The sequence below is a fragment of the Trichosurus vulpecula genome, chromosome 8 (assembly GCF_011100635.1).
Source record: "Trichosurus vulpecula isolate mTriVul1 chromosome 8, mTriVul1.pri, whole genome shotgun sequence".
NCBI classification, from domain to species: domain Eukaryota; kingdom Metazoa; phylum Chordata; class Mammalia; order Diprotodontia; family Phalangeridae; genus Trichosurus; species Trichosurus vulpecula.
The window spans coordinates 39,052,663-39,070,293 of NC_050580.1; the positions used below are offsets into that span (position 1 = coordinate 39,052,663).

Below are 17,631 nucleotides of genomic sequence, written 5' to 3' on the forward strand. Positions count from 1 at the left end.
GGAGGATTTGAACATAAAGACCACAATAAGGCCTTTGTCACTTCCTTTCTACAAACTTGCAAAGTGTGTTGGTCTGCTAAGAGAACTTTATGCTTTCAGTGGAATATCTGAGATTTTAATGAGCACAAAATAAATGCCTATGGAACTTGAAAATGTGATTTTCTGACATTTAAAATAAACATCATTTATTATAAAGGTCTCATTTGTCCTTTTTCCCAGTGGAGGAAGTGGCAGGGAGAGAAAATAAATGCTTGTTAAATGAAAAAAAAATGAGAAGCAAAATAAATTAAATGTTTTAGTAAGACTACATCTGGAGGTGTCACAAATTAGAGAGATGCTAAAAATCAGGAGAGGGTCCATAAGAAGGAAACCAGAATCATGAAGGGCCTCTTGGTTAATATTTTTGGGGGAGGCATTTATCTTTTTTCCCTTTCAGTTCAATAATTCTTTTCAATCATTCATGAGGTATATTCCTGTAAAACAAGAGTCTGATAAAAAATGTATCATCAAATTAAACAGTTCATCTTGAAGACAGCATTGGAGCACCAAGAAATGTGGGACCCTGCCAACCTTTGAGGCTACATTGGCTGCTTTCTTAGCAGAATGCATTCTCAGAATTTTGAGTACCATCTCAACATAAAGTCACTCAGTATGGTCCGGCTCACTGACCTGTTGTGAGTCCCTTCTCACAGAAAACTCATAGAAGCATAGATCTAGAGATTCTAGAGACCTCAGAGATCATTTGGTTCAACCCCCTCATTTTACTGAAGGAGCCGAGGTCCGAGGAGGATTTGTAACTTGTTCAAAGTCACATTGGTTGTTAGCATCAGAAGGAAGACTTGAAGCCACATAAGTCCTCCAACCCAAGAGCCAGGGCTTTTCCCACTGATTTTTGCAGCCCATTCACAGGTGCAGGAAAGGGCAAGGTTGGCAGAGAAGATGGGGAGGAATCTGAAGTGCAGAGTAGGCAGGAAACTAAAGAGATGACCCTCCTACCCAGAGTTGACCAGATCACGGAAAGCCTTCGATGACAGACAGAAGAATTTGAAATTCATTCAGTTGACAACAGGGAGCAACTGAAGAATTTTTGAGCAAAGAATTGGCATGACCACTTCAAGGTGCATATCATCCACGCAGCAATTACATGTTAATTGTTAATTGCTCCATTCCACCATCAGTGCAGGTGCTTCGGCTGCCCCTGCTTTTCCGTAAACAGATCATCCACACAACATGGGGCCTTCCTCTATTTCTTTTCATAAAAAACGTGTTCTAAACTTAGTGACCAGCAACACAAACATTCAAATGCACAGCTGTATAAAGGACCATCCTCTAGAAGCAACCATAGACTTCCGCTAGTTCCAGTTTGTCTGAAAGTTGTGTATATTCACTTTAATAAGAGTGGTGTGTACATCCTGTTGGCCTCGGCATCCCCCTTAGAATTCTTTCTCTTCTATGTATTTCCCCAGATTTTGTTATTATTCTTATTTTCTTTTTCATGTTTGTAATTGGTGTGTTTATCTCTCTAATTATGCTTTTTTCACTCTGAATTACTTTGTATATGATGACTGGAGGCAGCATGGTAGAGACAGGGGTGAGCTGGTAAATGCTTAACAACCAGATCTTGGGGGGACAGGGAATATACACATTTTTAAATTTAATCCATATTATTAACATTTTCTTCGTGGTTTGCTTAAGTCTAGACAATCAACAGAACAATAAATCAAGCCTCAATGTGTAACATTTGCCAGTTTTCAAGGTTTAAAATCTTACACCAAGCCTTTAACAATCCTCCCTAGCTCTAATGAGTTGGCTTCAGCACCCCCGGGGCAGAGAGGAAGTAACCTTGGATTCCAAGACAGGAGTGACCTGGGTTCAACTCTTCCTAGCGCTGGAGCCAGCGTGAGCACAGTCCACATCAGGGCTAGCCTTTTTGTGCCTTCCATTCCTGCCTTTGTAAAATTGAAATGGGAACACTCCCATTATGAGAATTAAAGGAGATGATGAATGTAAGATAGTACGCTAGCTTTTACTGTTATTGACATTTGTCGTAGGCCCATAATGTTCCATTAGGTTCACATGCCACCCTTTGTTTAGTCATTCCCCGATCATCGGATGAATGGATTGTTTCTAGGTTTTTTGCTCTCGTTCGTGATGCTACTACGGCTATTTTTGTACAGATCTTTTTTTTCCTGTCGATAATATCCTTAGTGTATGGCTCCAGGAATGGGATCCCGGGGCCAAAAGATCTGAATGATTATGTAGTCATTATTGTGTTATTCAATAATAATATTCTGAGAGACAGCTAATAGCTAACATTTATATAACACCTACAATGTATCAGGCATGGCTATCGCGTTTGATCTTCACTACTCTGGGAGGTAGGTACTATTGCAATCACCATTTTACATTTGAGGAAACTGAGGCAAACAGGGATTAAATGATCTGTGACCAGAGTCACATGGCTAGAAAATGTCTGAGGCTGAATTTGAATTCAGGTCTTCCTCACCCCAGGCCTGATGATCTATCCACTGGGCTACCTGATTGAGACCAGGTGTTATGACATTTCTGCAGGGACACATGCCGGCTTCTAAAATCTTCTGTCCCATAATTCTCCCATCTGCAGGAGGAACAGAATCCTCAGTCTCCATCGGACTGGGAAAACTTAGTGGATTCAACTTATTTGGTGCTGGGGTAGAGACAATCAGCGGCACTCTCAGATTTGGGTTCCTGCTGCTCCTGAAACACCAGAAGGTAGAAGGTACAGCAAGCTTATCCATCAGTTGGGACATGTGGACGGAGCTGAGCTTTTTTTCATGGCAGTTAGGTGGCAGGATAGAGTTTCTGACAGAATCAGAAAGAGCTGAGTTCAAATCCAACCTAAGACACTTATAGTTGCATGACCTCGGCAAGTCTCTTAGCCTCTCTGAATCTCAGATCCCTCAACTATAAAATGGACATAGTCATAACACCTGCCTCCCAGGATTGTAGATCAGGTGAGAGAGTGTATGCCTTGCAAATCTTAAGGTGATAACCCAGTGCTCAATGTTATTGTTGCTGCTTCTGCTGCTGCTGTTCTTATGGGAGCTCCCATGACCAAGAGACTTTATTAATGTGGTTGAAAATTAGCACAATAGACAAGAGGTGCCATTGGTCTGCTGAACACACTCTGGGACCAATGAGTATTTCACGATCAGAATCCCAGAATGTTAGAACCAAAAGGGAACTTAGAGATCATCCAATCAACTGTCTCATTTTATACATGAGGAATTTTTAACTGTCTTTTAAAGCCCAATTCAAATTCTACTTCCTTCATAAAAGCCTCAAATCCATCTGGTTGGTAATGACCTTCACCCTCAAACCTCATGTGGCGCTCATTTTTTCTTTTAGGTCTGACCTCTAATTAATCTTCCCCAATAGAATAGAAGCTTTTTGAGAGTAAGGTCTACTGAGCATGGTAGGTGTAGCAGGCATTTAATAAATGCTTAGCACCTTCTTCTTAATGTAACCACTGAAGCAAGACATCAGAAGAAACCTCAGAGGCCATCTCGTATAATCCAGTGACTCAGGTCTCCAAGTTGTTCCTTACACAAGACACTCCATCTCTTGGCTGGGAGCATGTTGACTAGCTGTTTCGCATGAATGGAATGCTCTTCTTTCTCATTCCTCCCTCCTTGCTTCTCTAGTTTTCTTCAGCTTTCACCTAAAATCTTACCTCCTCAAGAATATTAATGCCCCTTCTATCTGATATCACCCCCACTCTGTCCGGTGTATATCATGTTTGTACATGTCTGCTTTTATGGCATCTCTCCCATTAGAATGGACATTCCTTGAGAGCAAGGATTATGCTCTTGCCTTTCTGTATGTCCCCAGTGGTTAATACAGTGCCTAAAACCTTGACAAATGCTTGTTGGCTCATGGACTTCCACATCATAATAAGGTGTCAAAGTAGGCTTTTAGGCCTCACAAACTGTTATAAGAAAACCAGAGACATAGAGACCTGATTTGCAACCTAAATGTCTAAAAGTGACAATGTTATGTTTGGTCCTGTCCGTGCCCAAAAGAGAAGTTTCTTCCTGTCCTTGGCTGAGCATGAGGGTGAGATGAAGCATGTTAGTCTCCTGGGAACTATATTCAGCCAATGTCTGCCACTTATCCCCCAGGGACAAACCTGGGAATTCACAAGAGCCAAGACAGCACATCATTAATCCCATTCATTTCTCCACTGGCAAAATTCATGAAGAAACTGGGCAAGTGATTGGATGGAACTGAATTCCGTCTGTGAAGGACAAACCCAACACACCCTACGTGGATGCTGTGTTGCACAAGATACAGAAATATATTGAGCTGGTTCCTTCTAGGCTACCACATGAAGCGACCAGGGATGCCTAGCTCAGAAAGCAGTTCTTGCCTAAGGTCAGAGGTACTTCCGGGAGCAGTTTCAAGGGACCAGGAGAATCTAGACTCCCTCCATACCCCAGCTCCTACCCTATCCTATTGTCCCAGGCATAGGGAAGAATAGACCTATGGCTGGTACGGCATAGATCACAGGAGGGAAGAGCCCCAGAGAGACCGGAACCTGGCTCTGTAACTTCCAGCCAAAGTATATCTCTAAGCATAATCTTGGTTCCTTGCAGGAAAACAGGTCTACCTGGGAGAAGACCTGGCTCAGATGGAGTTATTGCTCTTCTTAAGCACCATTGTTCAGAAATTTACCCTTGAGGCTCTTATGGATCCGAAGGAAATTGACACCACCACTACTGCTGTGGGAGTTCTCCATGTCACACCACGTTACAAGCTCAGCTTTCTTCCTCACTAAGGCAGAGGAAGAGGACTTCAGACTGGGATTGAGACAAACCAAACCCAATAGTTCTCTCCTGCACCTAGTTCCATCTTGTCTTGGTAAACATGCCCTCCTGAAGGCAGGAGCAGTGTCTGCCCTTCTGAGTGGACTGCCTAACATAAGAATGTTTAAATTAGTGGAACCCTGGCCTGTCTAGGGCCATGGATGAGTAGGAAAACAGGAGCTTTCTAAGATCTCTGGGACTGATCTGGGTATTGAGGCTTGGTAATCCTGGCTTCAGATGCAATGGGAGCACTGTATAGCAGGAAATCTCCTCTCAGCTTCCTTCTATTTCTAAATCTATTGCCCTAAGAGCCCCCTTTCTTGATTAAGCAAAGGATTTCACTAGTTTTCTGAGTGACTGAATAGTAACAAAGAGATCAAAGAGCCAAAAACACTAAAATTATTACTCACACTAATAATGTAGAAATGACTCATGGTTTCATCTGTGTGGAGAGCTCCCAGAGCGTGAAGTCCCTCCACCAAAATGGATCACAATGAACAGATAATAGCTGACATTTATATGTCACTTTAAGATTTGTAAAACATTTTATGGACAATATCTCCTTTGAGCTTCACAATCTTATGAGGTAGATTAGAAGCTTACAGATGAGGAAACAGAAACTCATAGGGTTAAGTGACTGGCCCAGGATCATATAGCAATTAAGTGTCAGGGCAGGGGTGCATTTGAACTCAGGTGATCATAACTCTAAGCCTAGCCTTGGAGCTTCCTCTAACACTTATAATAGCTTATATTTCCTTACCAGCTGGGGTTTACAGTTTAGCTAGATGCAGAGTCTATAAAGGACAATAGTATGAGATAAAATAATCTAGAGTTAGGGGGGCTGGATCATAGAGGATCTCAAATATAAAAATAAGGAGTTTATACTTTAGGCACCAAGGTTGGTACCAAAGACTTGGGGAATAGAATCCTGGAGTGATCATGGGTCACCACAGTTACTCATCATCAAGGGGGCTGACCTACTAGCGATGAGCCTCTCCACATATAGCTAGAAAGCTGGGATACCATGGACAGAGGGCTTATCAAGAAGATTCCTGTTCAAGTACTGGTTGGACTAGGAGATCACTTCAATCCTTTCCTGTTCTGAGATACTATGATCCTATTTAGGACTACAAGACTCTCAAAGAGGAAGTATAGACAGTCCTTGCTTTAGAGTCAAGAATGTGGGTTTAAATCCCATTTTGAACACTGCCTGTGTGACCCTGGGCATGTTGCTGATTCCACCACTTATAAAATATGAGGATGGGACTAGATGAACTCCAATTTCATTTCAGCTCTGCAGCCTAGAACAAAGGTTGCCATATTTGAATTCACTGACTTGTATGCACCCATAGAGTTTGGGCTGAAGAACCCATAGCTAACTTCTGGCTTAATCCTTCCTTTAGCAGATGGGGAAGCCTGAGTCAGAGAGATCAAGAGACTTGCCCTAAATCATACACATAGTAATAACATGTCACACCTATGTCATATTTTCTGGTTTACAAAGCACTTTCCCTATAATTCCGTGAAATGGGTGTCCAAGGATTAGAAACACTAGGAGGAGAGATGAAAGACTGTTAGACTTGGAGGCAGGAAAGGCTTAATTTCAATCCCAGCTCTGACACTTACTAGCTGGGTAATCATGAGCAAATCATTGAATTTCTTTGAGAAACTTCTTGCACTTGGAGTGGAAAAGATCTGCTGGCTACATCGGGAATAGTACTGGCTTTGGAGGCAGAGCACCAGTCTCCACCCCACCCACCCCCACCCCCCAATAAAAGTACAGGTAATAATATTTATGTTACCCATGCACAAAGCAAAATGAGGAGCAAAAGATATAATGTATAGAAAGTGATTTGAAAACCTTAAGAGACAACATAAATGCAAATGATTCTCACCTCCTATTATTCTGTCTCTGTCTCCCAGGCCCATCTTCCTCTCTCACACACCAGCACTAACCTTCTTAAAGATTAGTCTGTGGCCAGGTGAGAGGCCAGGCTCAGTCTGCAGCTATGTTAAGGATCAGTCTGTGGCCTAGGCTCTAAGCCAGTCTGGGAAGGACTAGCCAGAACCAGATTCCTCATTCAATGCAGGAGCCCCTTCCTCCTTCCCCTGATGCTGTCTGGGAGTAGTTGTGCCTTCTTCAAAGGGAAGGGAAAGGGAAGACGAACCAGAGAGCCAGCTGGGAAGCGTGGTTCAAACAGTTTTATTTTGGTATCATTTGTAAATAAATAAAGACACAAAGCACACCCAGCATCTATGGAGTCCAATTGAACAGAGAGAAACAAGGAGGGAGGGGGGAAGAGAGGGAGGGAGGGAGCAGCAACAAGGATGCTCAGATGGATGGACAGACGGACTAGGGTGGGACTAAGGAGGCTTAAGCCACAGGTAGGAGTAGAAGGAAGATACCCAGCACAGGGCTACTCGACACATAGATTCCAGAACCTGATATTCACATGTAGCAGAATGCGTTCATCCAGTCAGGGACAGGGGAGAAGGGAGGGAGCTGGGTCCAAGAAAGCGTCTGCTCTGGGAGAGGGAGGTGATAGGGGAGAAGGTTAGTGTCAGCTACTGGCTCCACAATCCTTGGCCCGGCTCCAGGATGTTCCTCCAGCTAGTTTCCACTGCCCTCAACCTCAAGGAGAAAGCAAATAAGGCACAGAGTAAACACACAGACACACTGTAATAAACTGCCCCAGCAGCTCTCACTGCCCCCAAACATGATACCAAACTATATACTTCCTATAAAAACATAACAGGGAGTCAAGTCTGCCATTGGTGGGACACTCTCCCTGAGTTGTACCTCCAGTAGTGGGGATGAGCCCCAAGCAGCCCTCTTACAAGTTCTCTCTTGTGATTCAGAGCATATGTTGTTTTAGGGTTAGCTGGTAAGATTAGGAATTGGACTGTGGCTAGCACTGGGTTGTAGTCTGAGGCAAAGGTCAAAGGTCAGTTTGACTAGGTAGAAGGCTCAGCCTTCAGCCAAGATTAGGAAGTCAGACTATGACCAGGATGAGGTGTCAGTCTATGACTAGCATTAGGGCTCATTATGTCACTATTATTAAGGTTCATTCTGGGTTTGGGGTCAGGGGTCAGTAAATGGCTGGAGTTTGGGGTCAATCTGTAGTTCATTCCATTTGCTCAAGAGCACTCTACCTTAGGTAAGCCTCTGCTACCAATGAGCCCTCACCCAAATTCTAGGCCTATGGCAGGGAGGCCTTGGAAAACAATCAGGGAAGGTGAAGGAGGCAAGAGCAGGAAAGGAGATAAAGGCACAGTGGATAGACAGTGGGGCCTGAAGTCAGGAAGACTCATCTTCCTGAGTTCAAATCTGGCCTCAGACCCAGGGCAAGTCACTTTTTTTAAATCTTGTTTGCCTTGATTTCCTCATCCGTAAAGTGAACTGGAGAAGGAAATGGAAACCAATCCAGTCTCTTTGCCAAGAAAACCCCAAATGGGGTTACAAAGAGTCAGATATGACTGAAATGACTGAACAATAACAGTAGAAACTCCTCCTAGAGAAAGATGCTCTAGACCTAGGGAGATACTCAGCAATAGAATGAACTGGGGAAAGATGGGGAGGTAAGTCGGGCCCATGAGGGGAAAGTCTTCCAACTGCTGCTGTCACTAAATATGTTTTCCCCAAGTCCAAAAGGCTGAAAGTTGGAAAATTCTAGAGGACAGACAGAAAACCTGTAGAGCCCTGAGGGGAGGGGGAGGGAAGCACCGGAACCCTTTACCTCCTCAGTAACTTCTGCTGGCTGATCTTCTGGGGCCCCCTGCTCAGGTGGAGCTGGATGCACCAAATCCTCCTAGGGAAACAAAAGATGCAGCTGGTTAGAAGGGTTAGGGCAGGACCCCAGAGGGGTTAAACAGTACAGGCAGAGGCACAGGGAGTGGGTGTGTAAGCATAACAAAGAGTAAGGGAGAGGGAGGGTGAGGAAAAGAATGATGGGAAAGGAAAGGGGGAGACAGAAAAGAAGGGCTAGAGGGAAGAAGGGAGGCAGGAAGAGATAGAGACAGAAGGAGACAGGAAGGGAGGGGAAGAGGAAGAAAGGAAAGCAGAAGGACGAGGAGAGGAGGAAGACAGACAGAAGGAGAGAGAAAAGGAAGGAGAGAGGAAGAAAGGGGTCAGGGAGAGGAGGAAGATAGAGACAGAAGAATAGAGGAAGGGAAGGAGAGAGGATGAGAAACAGGGAGGGAGAGAGAAAGAAAGGAAGGCAGAGGGGCTGGGAGAGGAGGGATACAGAGATAAAGATGGGGAAGAAGAGAAGGAGGAAGGGTGGGACAGAAGGAATAAGAGAGGGAAGGAGGGATATATGGAAAGAGGGAGACAGGGAAAGAGAGGGAGAGAGGCACATATACTGTGTCTCTGGGACAGAGATAATCCCCAGTCTCCCACTCTGAAGGAATCCACTTCTTAAATGCAAATGGAATTGAAGTGAATGGAATCTCCCCAGTTCATATCTCCCCTAAGCAGCCAGTCCAGCCTAGTATTTCTACATCCATTAGAACTGTAGAACGACAAATGGACCTCAGAGACCAGCGAGTCCTCATCAGGCATGCCCGCTGTACTGACTCTGACAAATGGGCACCCAGCTTATGAAGATGCCCAGTAATGGCCAACCTACCCAATGGAGCCCATACCTCTTTGGGACACCTCTGGTTTTCAGCAAACTTCCCTGACATCGAGTCTAAACCCTTTCCCCCAAAATTGCCACCCGATGCTCCTAGTTCTGCAGGAAGGGGTGGGGGTGGGGGAAGATTAGGATTAGTTGGCTCCAGACAGTATTTATATCTACTGAGGGGTGATGAATGAGATGTGTGAATGAAGAGTAGGAAATGGCCCCTCAGAATTGTTGGTTCTGTAGAATTATAACTCTTTGTTCTTTCAAGCCCTGAACTTTCTACTTCCTACTTGCAATCTTGGTATTTTGTGGTACACATCCAGGATCTTAGGACTGACCATCCTGGCATCAGGCCCATTTTTCAGATAAAGAACTAAGGCAAGTGAGGAATAACCCTTAAGAGGACCTGGGACAGCTACAGAAAATACAATGCAAATGAACTGGCAGTTTGGGGAGAGCCAATTAAGCAGCATAATAAATAGTGCTGGGTTTGGAGTAGAGAAGACCTGCTTTCCAATCCTGCTTACTAGCCATGGGCCCAGTCATTTCACTTCTCTCAGGCATAGTTTACACATCTGGAAAATGGAACTAATCATAGCATCTGCCTCCCAGGATTGTTGTATGGATCAACTGAGATCATTGTTCTAAAGTGCTTTGCAAACCTTAAAATCATATGTAAGTTTGAGTTACTATAATTCTTATTAGCTGGGGTAGATGGCCCCGTTGCTAGCCCAACAGGTGTCAAGGGAAGAGGGCTTCTCCTGAAGGCTGACCTCCTGCCTCCCAGCCCAGGACTATGTCTTCAGGCAGGTGGTTATTCATTCACCTAAAGCAGTGCTTGGTCCCAAGCTAGATGTCTCCTCTGGGGGTTCATGCCCAGGAGTCCCCATCTGAGACTAGCTATTAGCCTGTGAGTGTCTCTCATCAAGGGCAGCACAGCCAGGAGAGTTTCCCTTGGGCAGAACTGTCTGTGTCTATAACTAGGGCACCGATGCCTTGGAATGAAGCATTCTCAGTGTCCCTGGTGGCACCACAATGCTCAGGCACACAGCTGAGGGAGACTGTAGAAAGAGCTCTCTCCTGCACTCCACACTCCCTCACCAGTCCTAGAGCCATGGAGCCCCTAACTGCCACAGCTGAATGGTGCCCACCTTTGTGCAAACACCAATCGTCGACATTTACATAACACTTTAAAATCTGCAAAGACCAATTCCCACATTATTTCCTTTGTGCCTCATAGAATCCTGGGGAGTCAGAACTGTGGGTGGAGTTATCTTTCTTTTACAGATTAAGAAACCAAGGCTCAGATTGGGTAGGACTTCCCCAGGCTTACACAGCCTAGTGTGTAAGATGCAAACAGCAATCTAGTGTAATAGGATGGGTGTGGATGGGGAGTCACAAGATCTTGGCTCTTGTCAGCCCAATCCACCCCAAGTTGACTGAGGCATTGGGAAGATAAGGCTTTGTAAACTGAAGTCAGAAGGACTGTATGAGACTCTTACTAACCGAAGAGACCCCACTCAAATCACTTAATCTCTGTGAGTTTCAGGTTGCCCATCTGTAAAATGGGGATAAACATAAGTTCACTAGCTACATCAAAGAGCTGTGTGAAGGAAAGTACTTAGGAAATGCTAACAGCCTGCAGAGCTCTTATAACTCTGTTTTATACAACCCTAAGTTCCTTTTCCCAAGGAAAAATTGCCTCTAAAATGTCTTAGGGGATAGGGCCCCTTGCTAGAACCAAATGCTATCTGTTTGTTTTATTTTCCCCAAGACATATCAACTGGTTATTAGATCAAAGAAATGCCCTAAACTTCAGCAAAGCTCCTGACAGTCTCTCCCTTCTTGAGTGTTGGGAGGGAGGGGAAGGGAACATTCATTTATTAAGTACCTACTGTTTGCAAGACATTGGAGTACCTATAGCATAATTTTAGACTTGAAGTTCAGAGCGGATCATATGAAGAACCCTGGATTTGGAGCTGGAAGGAAGCTTCGAGGCCATTAAGGCCATCCCTATCATTTTACAGATAAGGATACTGAGGTACAGAGAGGTTAAGGGATTTTCCTAGAGTCACATAGCTGGTAAGTGTCTGGGGTGGGATTTGAACTCAGGTCTCTTGACTCCAAGCCCAGCAAGCTATCCTCAATAACAAACCCCTCTCTAATGAAGTCTTCGGGTATATTACACAAGCACAGTGTCCGGGAGGAAGGAAGGAATGACCCTAGAGTATTTTTCCCTGATCAGGCCACCCCTAGGGAACTGTGTTCCGTCTTGACTCCCACCTTTTTGAAGGGATGTTGGTGAGCTCCATGATAGGGAGAGGACTCATAGGGACACTGGTTGAAGAAAATTGAAATGAAGAAGATGTTTGGGGGGGTTTCCCATCTCTAGAAGTCCTCAAGGTGGGTAACCACTTGTTGGGGATACTGTAAAAAGGATTCCTGCTGCAAAAGATTTCTTCTGACTCCAATTTTCTATGAAAAATTCTTACCAAGTTTTTATTTTTATAGCCTAATGAATATAGTGATCTCTGCTCTTAAGGATTAAGAGTTAACCCATCATTTCACAGGCTAGTGATCTAGACTCTGACTCTAATTGTGTTACTATTTAGTGTCTCTGGGCCTCGGTTTAATGTTAAATAAGAGGTTGGACTCAATGACCTCTGAGGTCTCTTCCAGCTCCAAACTTAGGATCCTATGACTGAGTTAGGAGACCTGGGTTCTGGTCCTACCTCTGAAATTGACAAACTGCCTCAGTTTTCCCCAGAAGCAGAATGAGGATAATAATCTCTATCCTCACTCCTGTTTAAACAGGTCAGGTGTGAGGATCAAAGGGGTCATAGGCTCGTAGTCCGGGGTCACAGAGGCAGCTTGTGGCAGAGCCAGGGTTGCAACTAATGGTTTGGAAAAGGCTTTGGAAAAAAGTCAAATATGGTTCTCATTCAAAGAACCCTGAACTGCTCAGCCATATGGCTGTGGGCAAAGCTCCTTCCCCTCTCTGAAGCTCAGTTTCCTAACCTGTAAAATGGGGATCAAGCATCCTTATATCATTACCTACTTGGCTGAGAGTACTGGAGAGAGGGAGGTTATTTCCATCATTCTTGAGCTCCATACAAGATGTAGCTGTACCCAGCCTTTGGCCAGAAGCCCCTTGGAATTTGTTGGGGGCCTCAGGGGCTAGTGGTTTCCCTGGAACGTTGACCAGGGACAACTCACCTTCCGAACGATGCCAGTGGTCACCACAATGTTTTCAGCCTCCTCCACTGTCTTGTTGGCCACCGTGTTCACACTGGCCACCATGGCATCACTTACCATGTTGGCCTGTTCTTTGGTCTTTTCCGCAACTTGTTGTGGAAGAACAGAAAACATTTTTAATCTGGCTTCAGTTTTTTTTTCTTTCCTGACCCCTCCCTCCTTCATGGTGAGGTTGTTCTGTGTTCCCCAATGGTGCCCCCTCACTGTACAGTAAGTAGGCCTTGGTATGATCACTTGGACACTGAATTCTGTGCTCAGTCCTCCAGGAATGAAGGCAGAGAGGGAGATTCCAGGATTCAGATACCCAAAAATGGTTTTTCCCCACCCATTTTACTTCCTTTCCCCTGATCACAGGCTCTAATAGCTCAGAATGCAACCCCCACCCAAGGTATTCAGGGGAGTAACAGACCCAGATGAGGTGAGGCCAAGGGGAGAAAGAGACAAACAGACACAGACACAGAGAGAGACAGAGACAGAGACAGATATAGAGACCGAGAGAGACAGAAACAGAGAGAGACAAAGACAGACAGAAAGACAGAGACAGAGAGACAGAGAGGGAGAGAGTTGTAGATCTTCAGCATTTTCCACTCCCTTTGTCGGGGGGCAGGGGGAGTTCACACAAATGAGACTGTACCTCACACATACCCCTAGACAACAGGGCTGGTTTTAAGGGGACTGTCTCAGGAGCATTAGCCTTCAAATACCAATAAAATCATGGGGAATGATCATCTATCTCCCCAGGGCCTGACATCCTAGTCAGGTCAAAATGATAATGAATGTGACAGGGAGGAGAGTGTTCCAGGGCAGAAAGGCAAGTCTGAGTCCTCATCCTGGGAGCTGATATCTGAGGGATTCTGGGGAATCTGGGTTCTAAGGAGGCAGCTTTGTAGAGAGAATCCCAGGGACTCTAAACCCCTAGAGTCACGGGTAGTCCCAGCTCCTTACCTGAGGTCACACTTTGTACCACACCCTCTTTGGTTTTAGTCCCTGTGAAGGAAGCAAAGACCAGGTCAATTCTCAGAACAACTCAGCCATGCTACAAGCCCTTGGCTTGGCCTAGGGCATCTTCTGTGCCCAAAAGATAGGGAAGAAGAATATAATGCAGGAGAATGGAGGGCCTTCTGATGGAAGGAGTGAAGCTCTTGCTCCTGTTTAGGCAGTAAGGGGAAGGAAAGACCCAAGGAGACAGAGGTGGAGAAAACAGGCAAGATGAACACACATTAGAAGGATGCAGTGTTAAGAGAAATGGGGATTGGGAAATGGAAGATGGAGAGATGAGCAGTGACAGAAAAGTGGAAAGGGGCAGAGAGATGGGGGGAGAAGGGGGCAGAATCAGTAGGACAGAGGAACAAATAATGGAAAGGTGGATGATGGACAGAGAATGGAAAAATCAGACAAAAGACAAGAGAAACAGAAAACAAAAGTAGAGTATGGACAGAGGGAGAAACAGGGAGACAGAAGATGGAAGGGAAGAAGGCCAGGAGAGGAAGAGGCGGTAGTGGCGTGGGGTAGGGGACAGTGGATAGGGTGACAGAGATGGAAAGGAAGGGATAATGAGAAGCGATAGAGGAGATACAGAGGTAACATTCCTTCCATCCCAAGCCTAGCCCTCCCTCTTTAGCCCCCCCAAAGGTCATTCATGGAGGGAATGACCAAGGCTAATTTTCTCTTGGGATCATGGGAAGAATGTGTTTTAGGTGACACACACTTGCCTCCTTCGATGAATATTCTTATTCATTCATCGGGGAAGTCCAGCCTACATCAAAGGGCTGTTTCCTTCCATGTCTGGAGGAAGCCAATAGGACAGGACTGGACAGGATGGGAGAGTCTGAACACAGAGGAGGAGGGCAAGATAGCCAGTTCAGGGCATAACTTCCTCCAGGCCATCCTCCTCCCCACAAGACAAGCTGGATACCATCCCCGCAAGAATCTCATGTCACCCTCCCCATGATCCATCCCTTGAAGTACTCTCACCCTAGTCTTGGGCGCTGCCTAGACTCTTTCTCAGCTTGGGACCTGCTACAGAGAGCTGGAAGGATTGTCACTGTCTGGTCTCATAAGCTCTGGAGCACCTTATCTTCTCCTCCTTCCACCTAGAGCCATCACAGAGTATCAGCAAAGTGGCACAATGGAGAAACCACTAGTCTTGGAGTCAGAAGACCTGGGTTCGAGTCCCACCTCTCTCATTCTCAAGCCAGACAGCTTGGGGAAGGTCACTTACCCAATCTGATTCTCAGTTTCTTGGGCAGGAGGGTTGGCCTAAGGTCCCTTACCAGGTCTAACAGTCTGAATCTGTGAATTGATCTCTGACTATGGTCTTCCCTAGTCAGATCTTGCCTGATAGTGTGACTTGAATCAGAGGCCTGGACTAAATGAACTCTGTATAGTGAGTAGACATGAAAAAAAATCAGCTCCAGAAGACCTCTGTGCTAAACAGGATTAGAGAATGGAGGAGGAGCTGAATTGTAAGGTCAGCTTTCATCTCAGAGCCGTCAGAAGCTGAGATTTCTGTGCCAGGCTGGATGGAGACACCTTGGAATTAGGATAATTAAGGGATGGTGGAATTAGTGGCAGCACTTCCGTCCCCTCCCTCTTCTCAGTCTCCAGCTCTGACCATTCCTAATAACCATTCCCTCCCTCCTCCATCTCCCTCAGGCCCCCGAGAGCTTCGGATAAGTCCCAAAGTTAACAGAAAGCCAGGCTTGCCTTCCCTGGGGAAGCATCAGGTGCCTGATGTGAGCAGGAAGTGGGGGAGGGACACACGGTAGTCTGTACATGTCTGCATTTGTCTCAGTTCTTAGAGGCCCTCTCAGTCATAGGCCAGTCTGGTAGGTCAGAGCAATGCTTCATTCCTCCAGACAAAGCCAAGCACAAGGTAACCTAGTCACTGCCCCCAGGAAACGTCTCAAAGGAAAGGGGCCAGACACCAGAAGCCGTAATGGTCATAATAACAGCAGGTCAGTGAGGAAGAGAGTATTTTATAGATGAGGAAACTGAGTCTCTGTGGCCCCATAACTCAGATTTGGACCCAAAGGTCTTTTGACTCTGCGTTCAAGCCTCTTTCTTCTACATGGCCTCTTTAAGCCCGGGGCCCCCATTTCCCTCTCCTCCCACCATTGAATCTCAAAGCAAAGGGGTCCAGACAGCAAAGCTAAGGCCAGGGTAGACATAAACCTCAGCTGGGGGAGGGAGCAGGAGATAGCGTTTTGCAAGGACTGTCCATCACCGGGCACCATGTATTAGGCTGTGTATGTTACAACATGTCCCCTGCTCCCAGCATCTCCCCAGTACAGGAGTGGACCCGTACACAAGCAGACACACCATACATGTTTGTGTCTGGTGAGTGTTTGCTGGGGGCTCCAGTCCTCTGGGCAAGGGGTGACCTGCGCATCTCCATTCAGGGAGACTCCAGCAGCCAGAGCAGCTCTAGGGCGTGGTCCTGATGGCAAAAAGCCCAGTTTTCTCCTGAGCTCTCTGTAGCCCGCACACATCCCCCTCCTTCTCGAACCTGTCCCAGTTTCTCCATCCCTTCCCCATGGAATGTCTGCCCTACAGGGAAATCCAAATGCGGCACAGAAGCCTTGATTGTAGCAAAAGTTAGCTTGGGGGAGGGAGACAGGAAAATGAGCCCTAACCATGGTAGTCCAGGGAAGGACCACTCTCATCCCAGGAAGTCACTGGCTTCCAGGTCAGTGAGGTCATAGGTCAGGCAGCATCAGCACCACCCCCCCTTATTAATTACACAGAAGTGGGGTGGGGAGCTTTCATGGACAAGAGATCCCACATAACTGGCACGGAGAGCTGAAACAGTTAATTGGCCTTAAGGGGACAGGGCTGCAGAAGGAATGGGGGTGACCGCCAGCAGCTGTGGAACTGCCCCCCACCCAGCAGTATACTTAAGAACTCCGGGGTTATGATGAGGTGGCCACCACATCTGGAGCCCAGCCTGAACTGGGAATTGGGGCTCCCCAGGGCTTCCACTCTGTCGAAGCTCCCCCAATACCAAGACTGGGATCAATAAGGAGGCTGAGTGCCCCTCCCCCACCATGTCACTTCATCCCCCGGACTCCTAACTTACCCACATACATCACCCCCTCCTTGGTCTTCTCAGCTGCCTCAGTGACTCCCTGCTTGGTCTTCTCCACAGCCCCCACCACGCCCTCCTTAGCAATGGAGAAACCTTTCTTAAAGACATCCATGGTGGCTGAGAGTGCAGTGAGCTCCCAGGGCTGGAGTTCTGGACAGTCGGACCAAGGCTGGGACTCTCTCGAGTGCGATTGACTCTGCTGCCGCTGCAGCTGCTGTGGTTGGTTCCCCTGCGGGTGGCCGGTTAGCTCCCTCCCTGCCTGGCTGTCTTATTGACAAAGTGCACTGCGGTGGAGCCAATGCCAGCAGCCAGGCGATGCTGAAATATTAATGCTCCAGCCTGGCGGGGTGGGGAGCGGAGCAGAGATGAGGAGAAAGAAGCGCGACTGGCTCCCCGCCAGCCTCTGGAAGCTGCAGTGCTCTCATTATGTCCTCCAAGGGCAAGCTATCCTGGAAGGAGAATGGGGGTCCCGAGATTCAGACTGAGGCTGGGGGCAGCTGGCCCTGTCTGTCTGAGGACCCTGCCCCAAGTGAGGCTGCTCCGGGCTTCACTTTTCCTGTTCCCTGGATCCCATGCTTTGTGGCCCCCCTGCCCCACCCTTAGCATTTGCAGGTTCATGAAAGATGGAGGAGGTGACCCGGGGCAACTTATTGGAGATGGGGGGACTTCGTATTCCCTCCTCCACCCCAGATCACCTAGGATTCTGTTTCCACTCCCAAGAGGATCCCAGACTCCATCCTACATTCCTTCCCAGGGCTTGGCTCTGTTCTGACACACCTCAAAAGAGCTAGAGTAAAAGTGACCTTGTCCTTGAGCATCT

At 46.6% G+C, this 17,631-nt stretch overlaps 1 protein-coding gene across 1 annotated transcript; it reads right to left on the reverse strand.

Annotated features, from left to right (window-relative positions):
• Positions 1-7,031: 7,031 nt before the first annotated feature.
• SNCG (synuclein gamma) lies at positions 7,032-17,111 on the reverse strand. Its single transcript, XM_036736180.1, has 5 exons — positions 16,803-17,111; positions 13,670-13,711; positions 12,686-12,813; positions 8,582-8,653; positions 7,032-7,476 (listed from the first exon to the last, which is right to left on the reverse strand). The coding sequence occupies exons 1-5, from the start codon at positions 16,921-16,923 to the stop codon at positions 7,456-7,458; spliced, it is 384 nt and encodes a 127-aa protein (XP_036592075.1). The 5' UTR covers positions 16,924-17,111; the 3' UTR covers positions 7,032-7,455.
• Between the last annotated feature and the right edge of the window lie 520 nt (positions 17,112-17,631).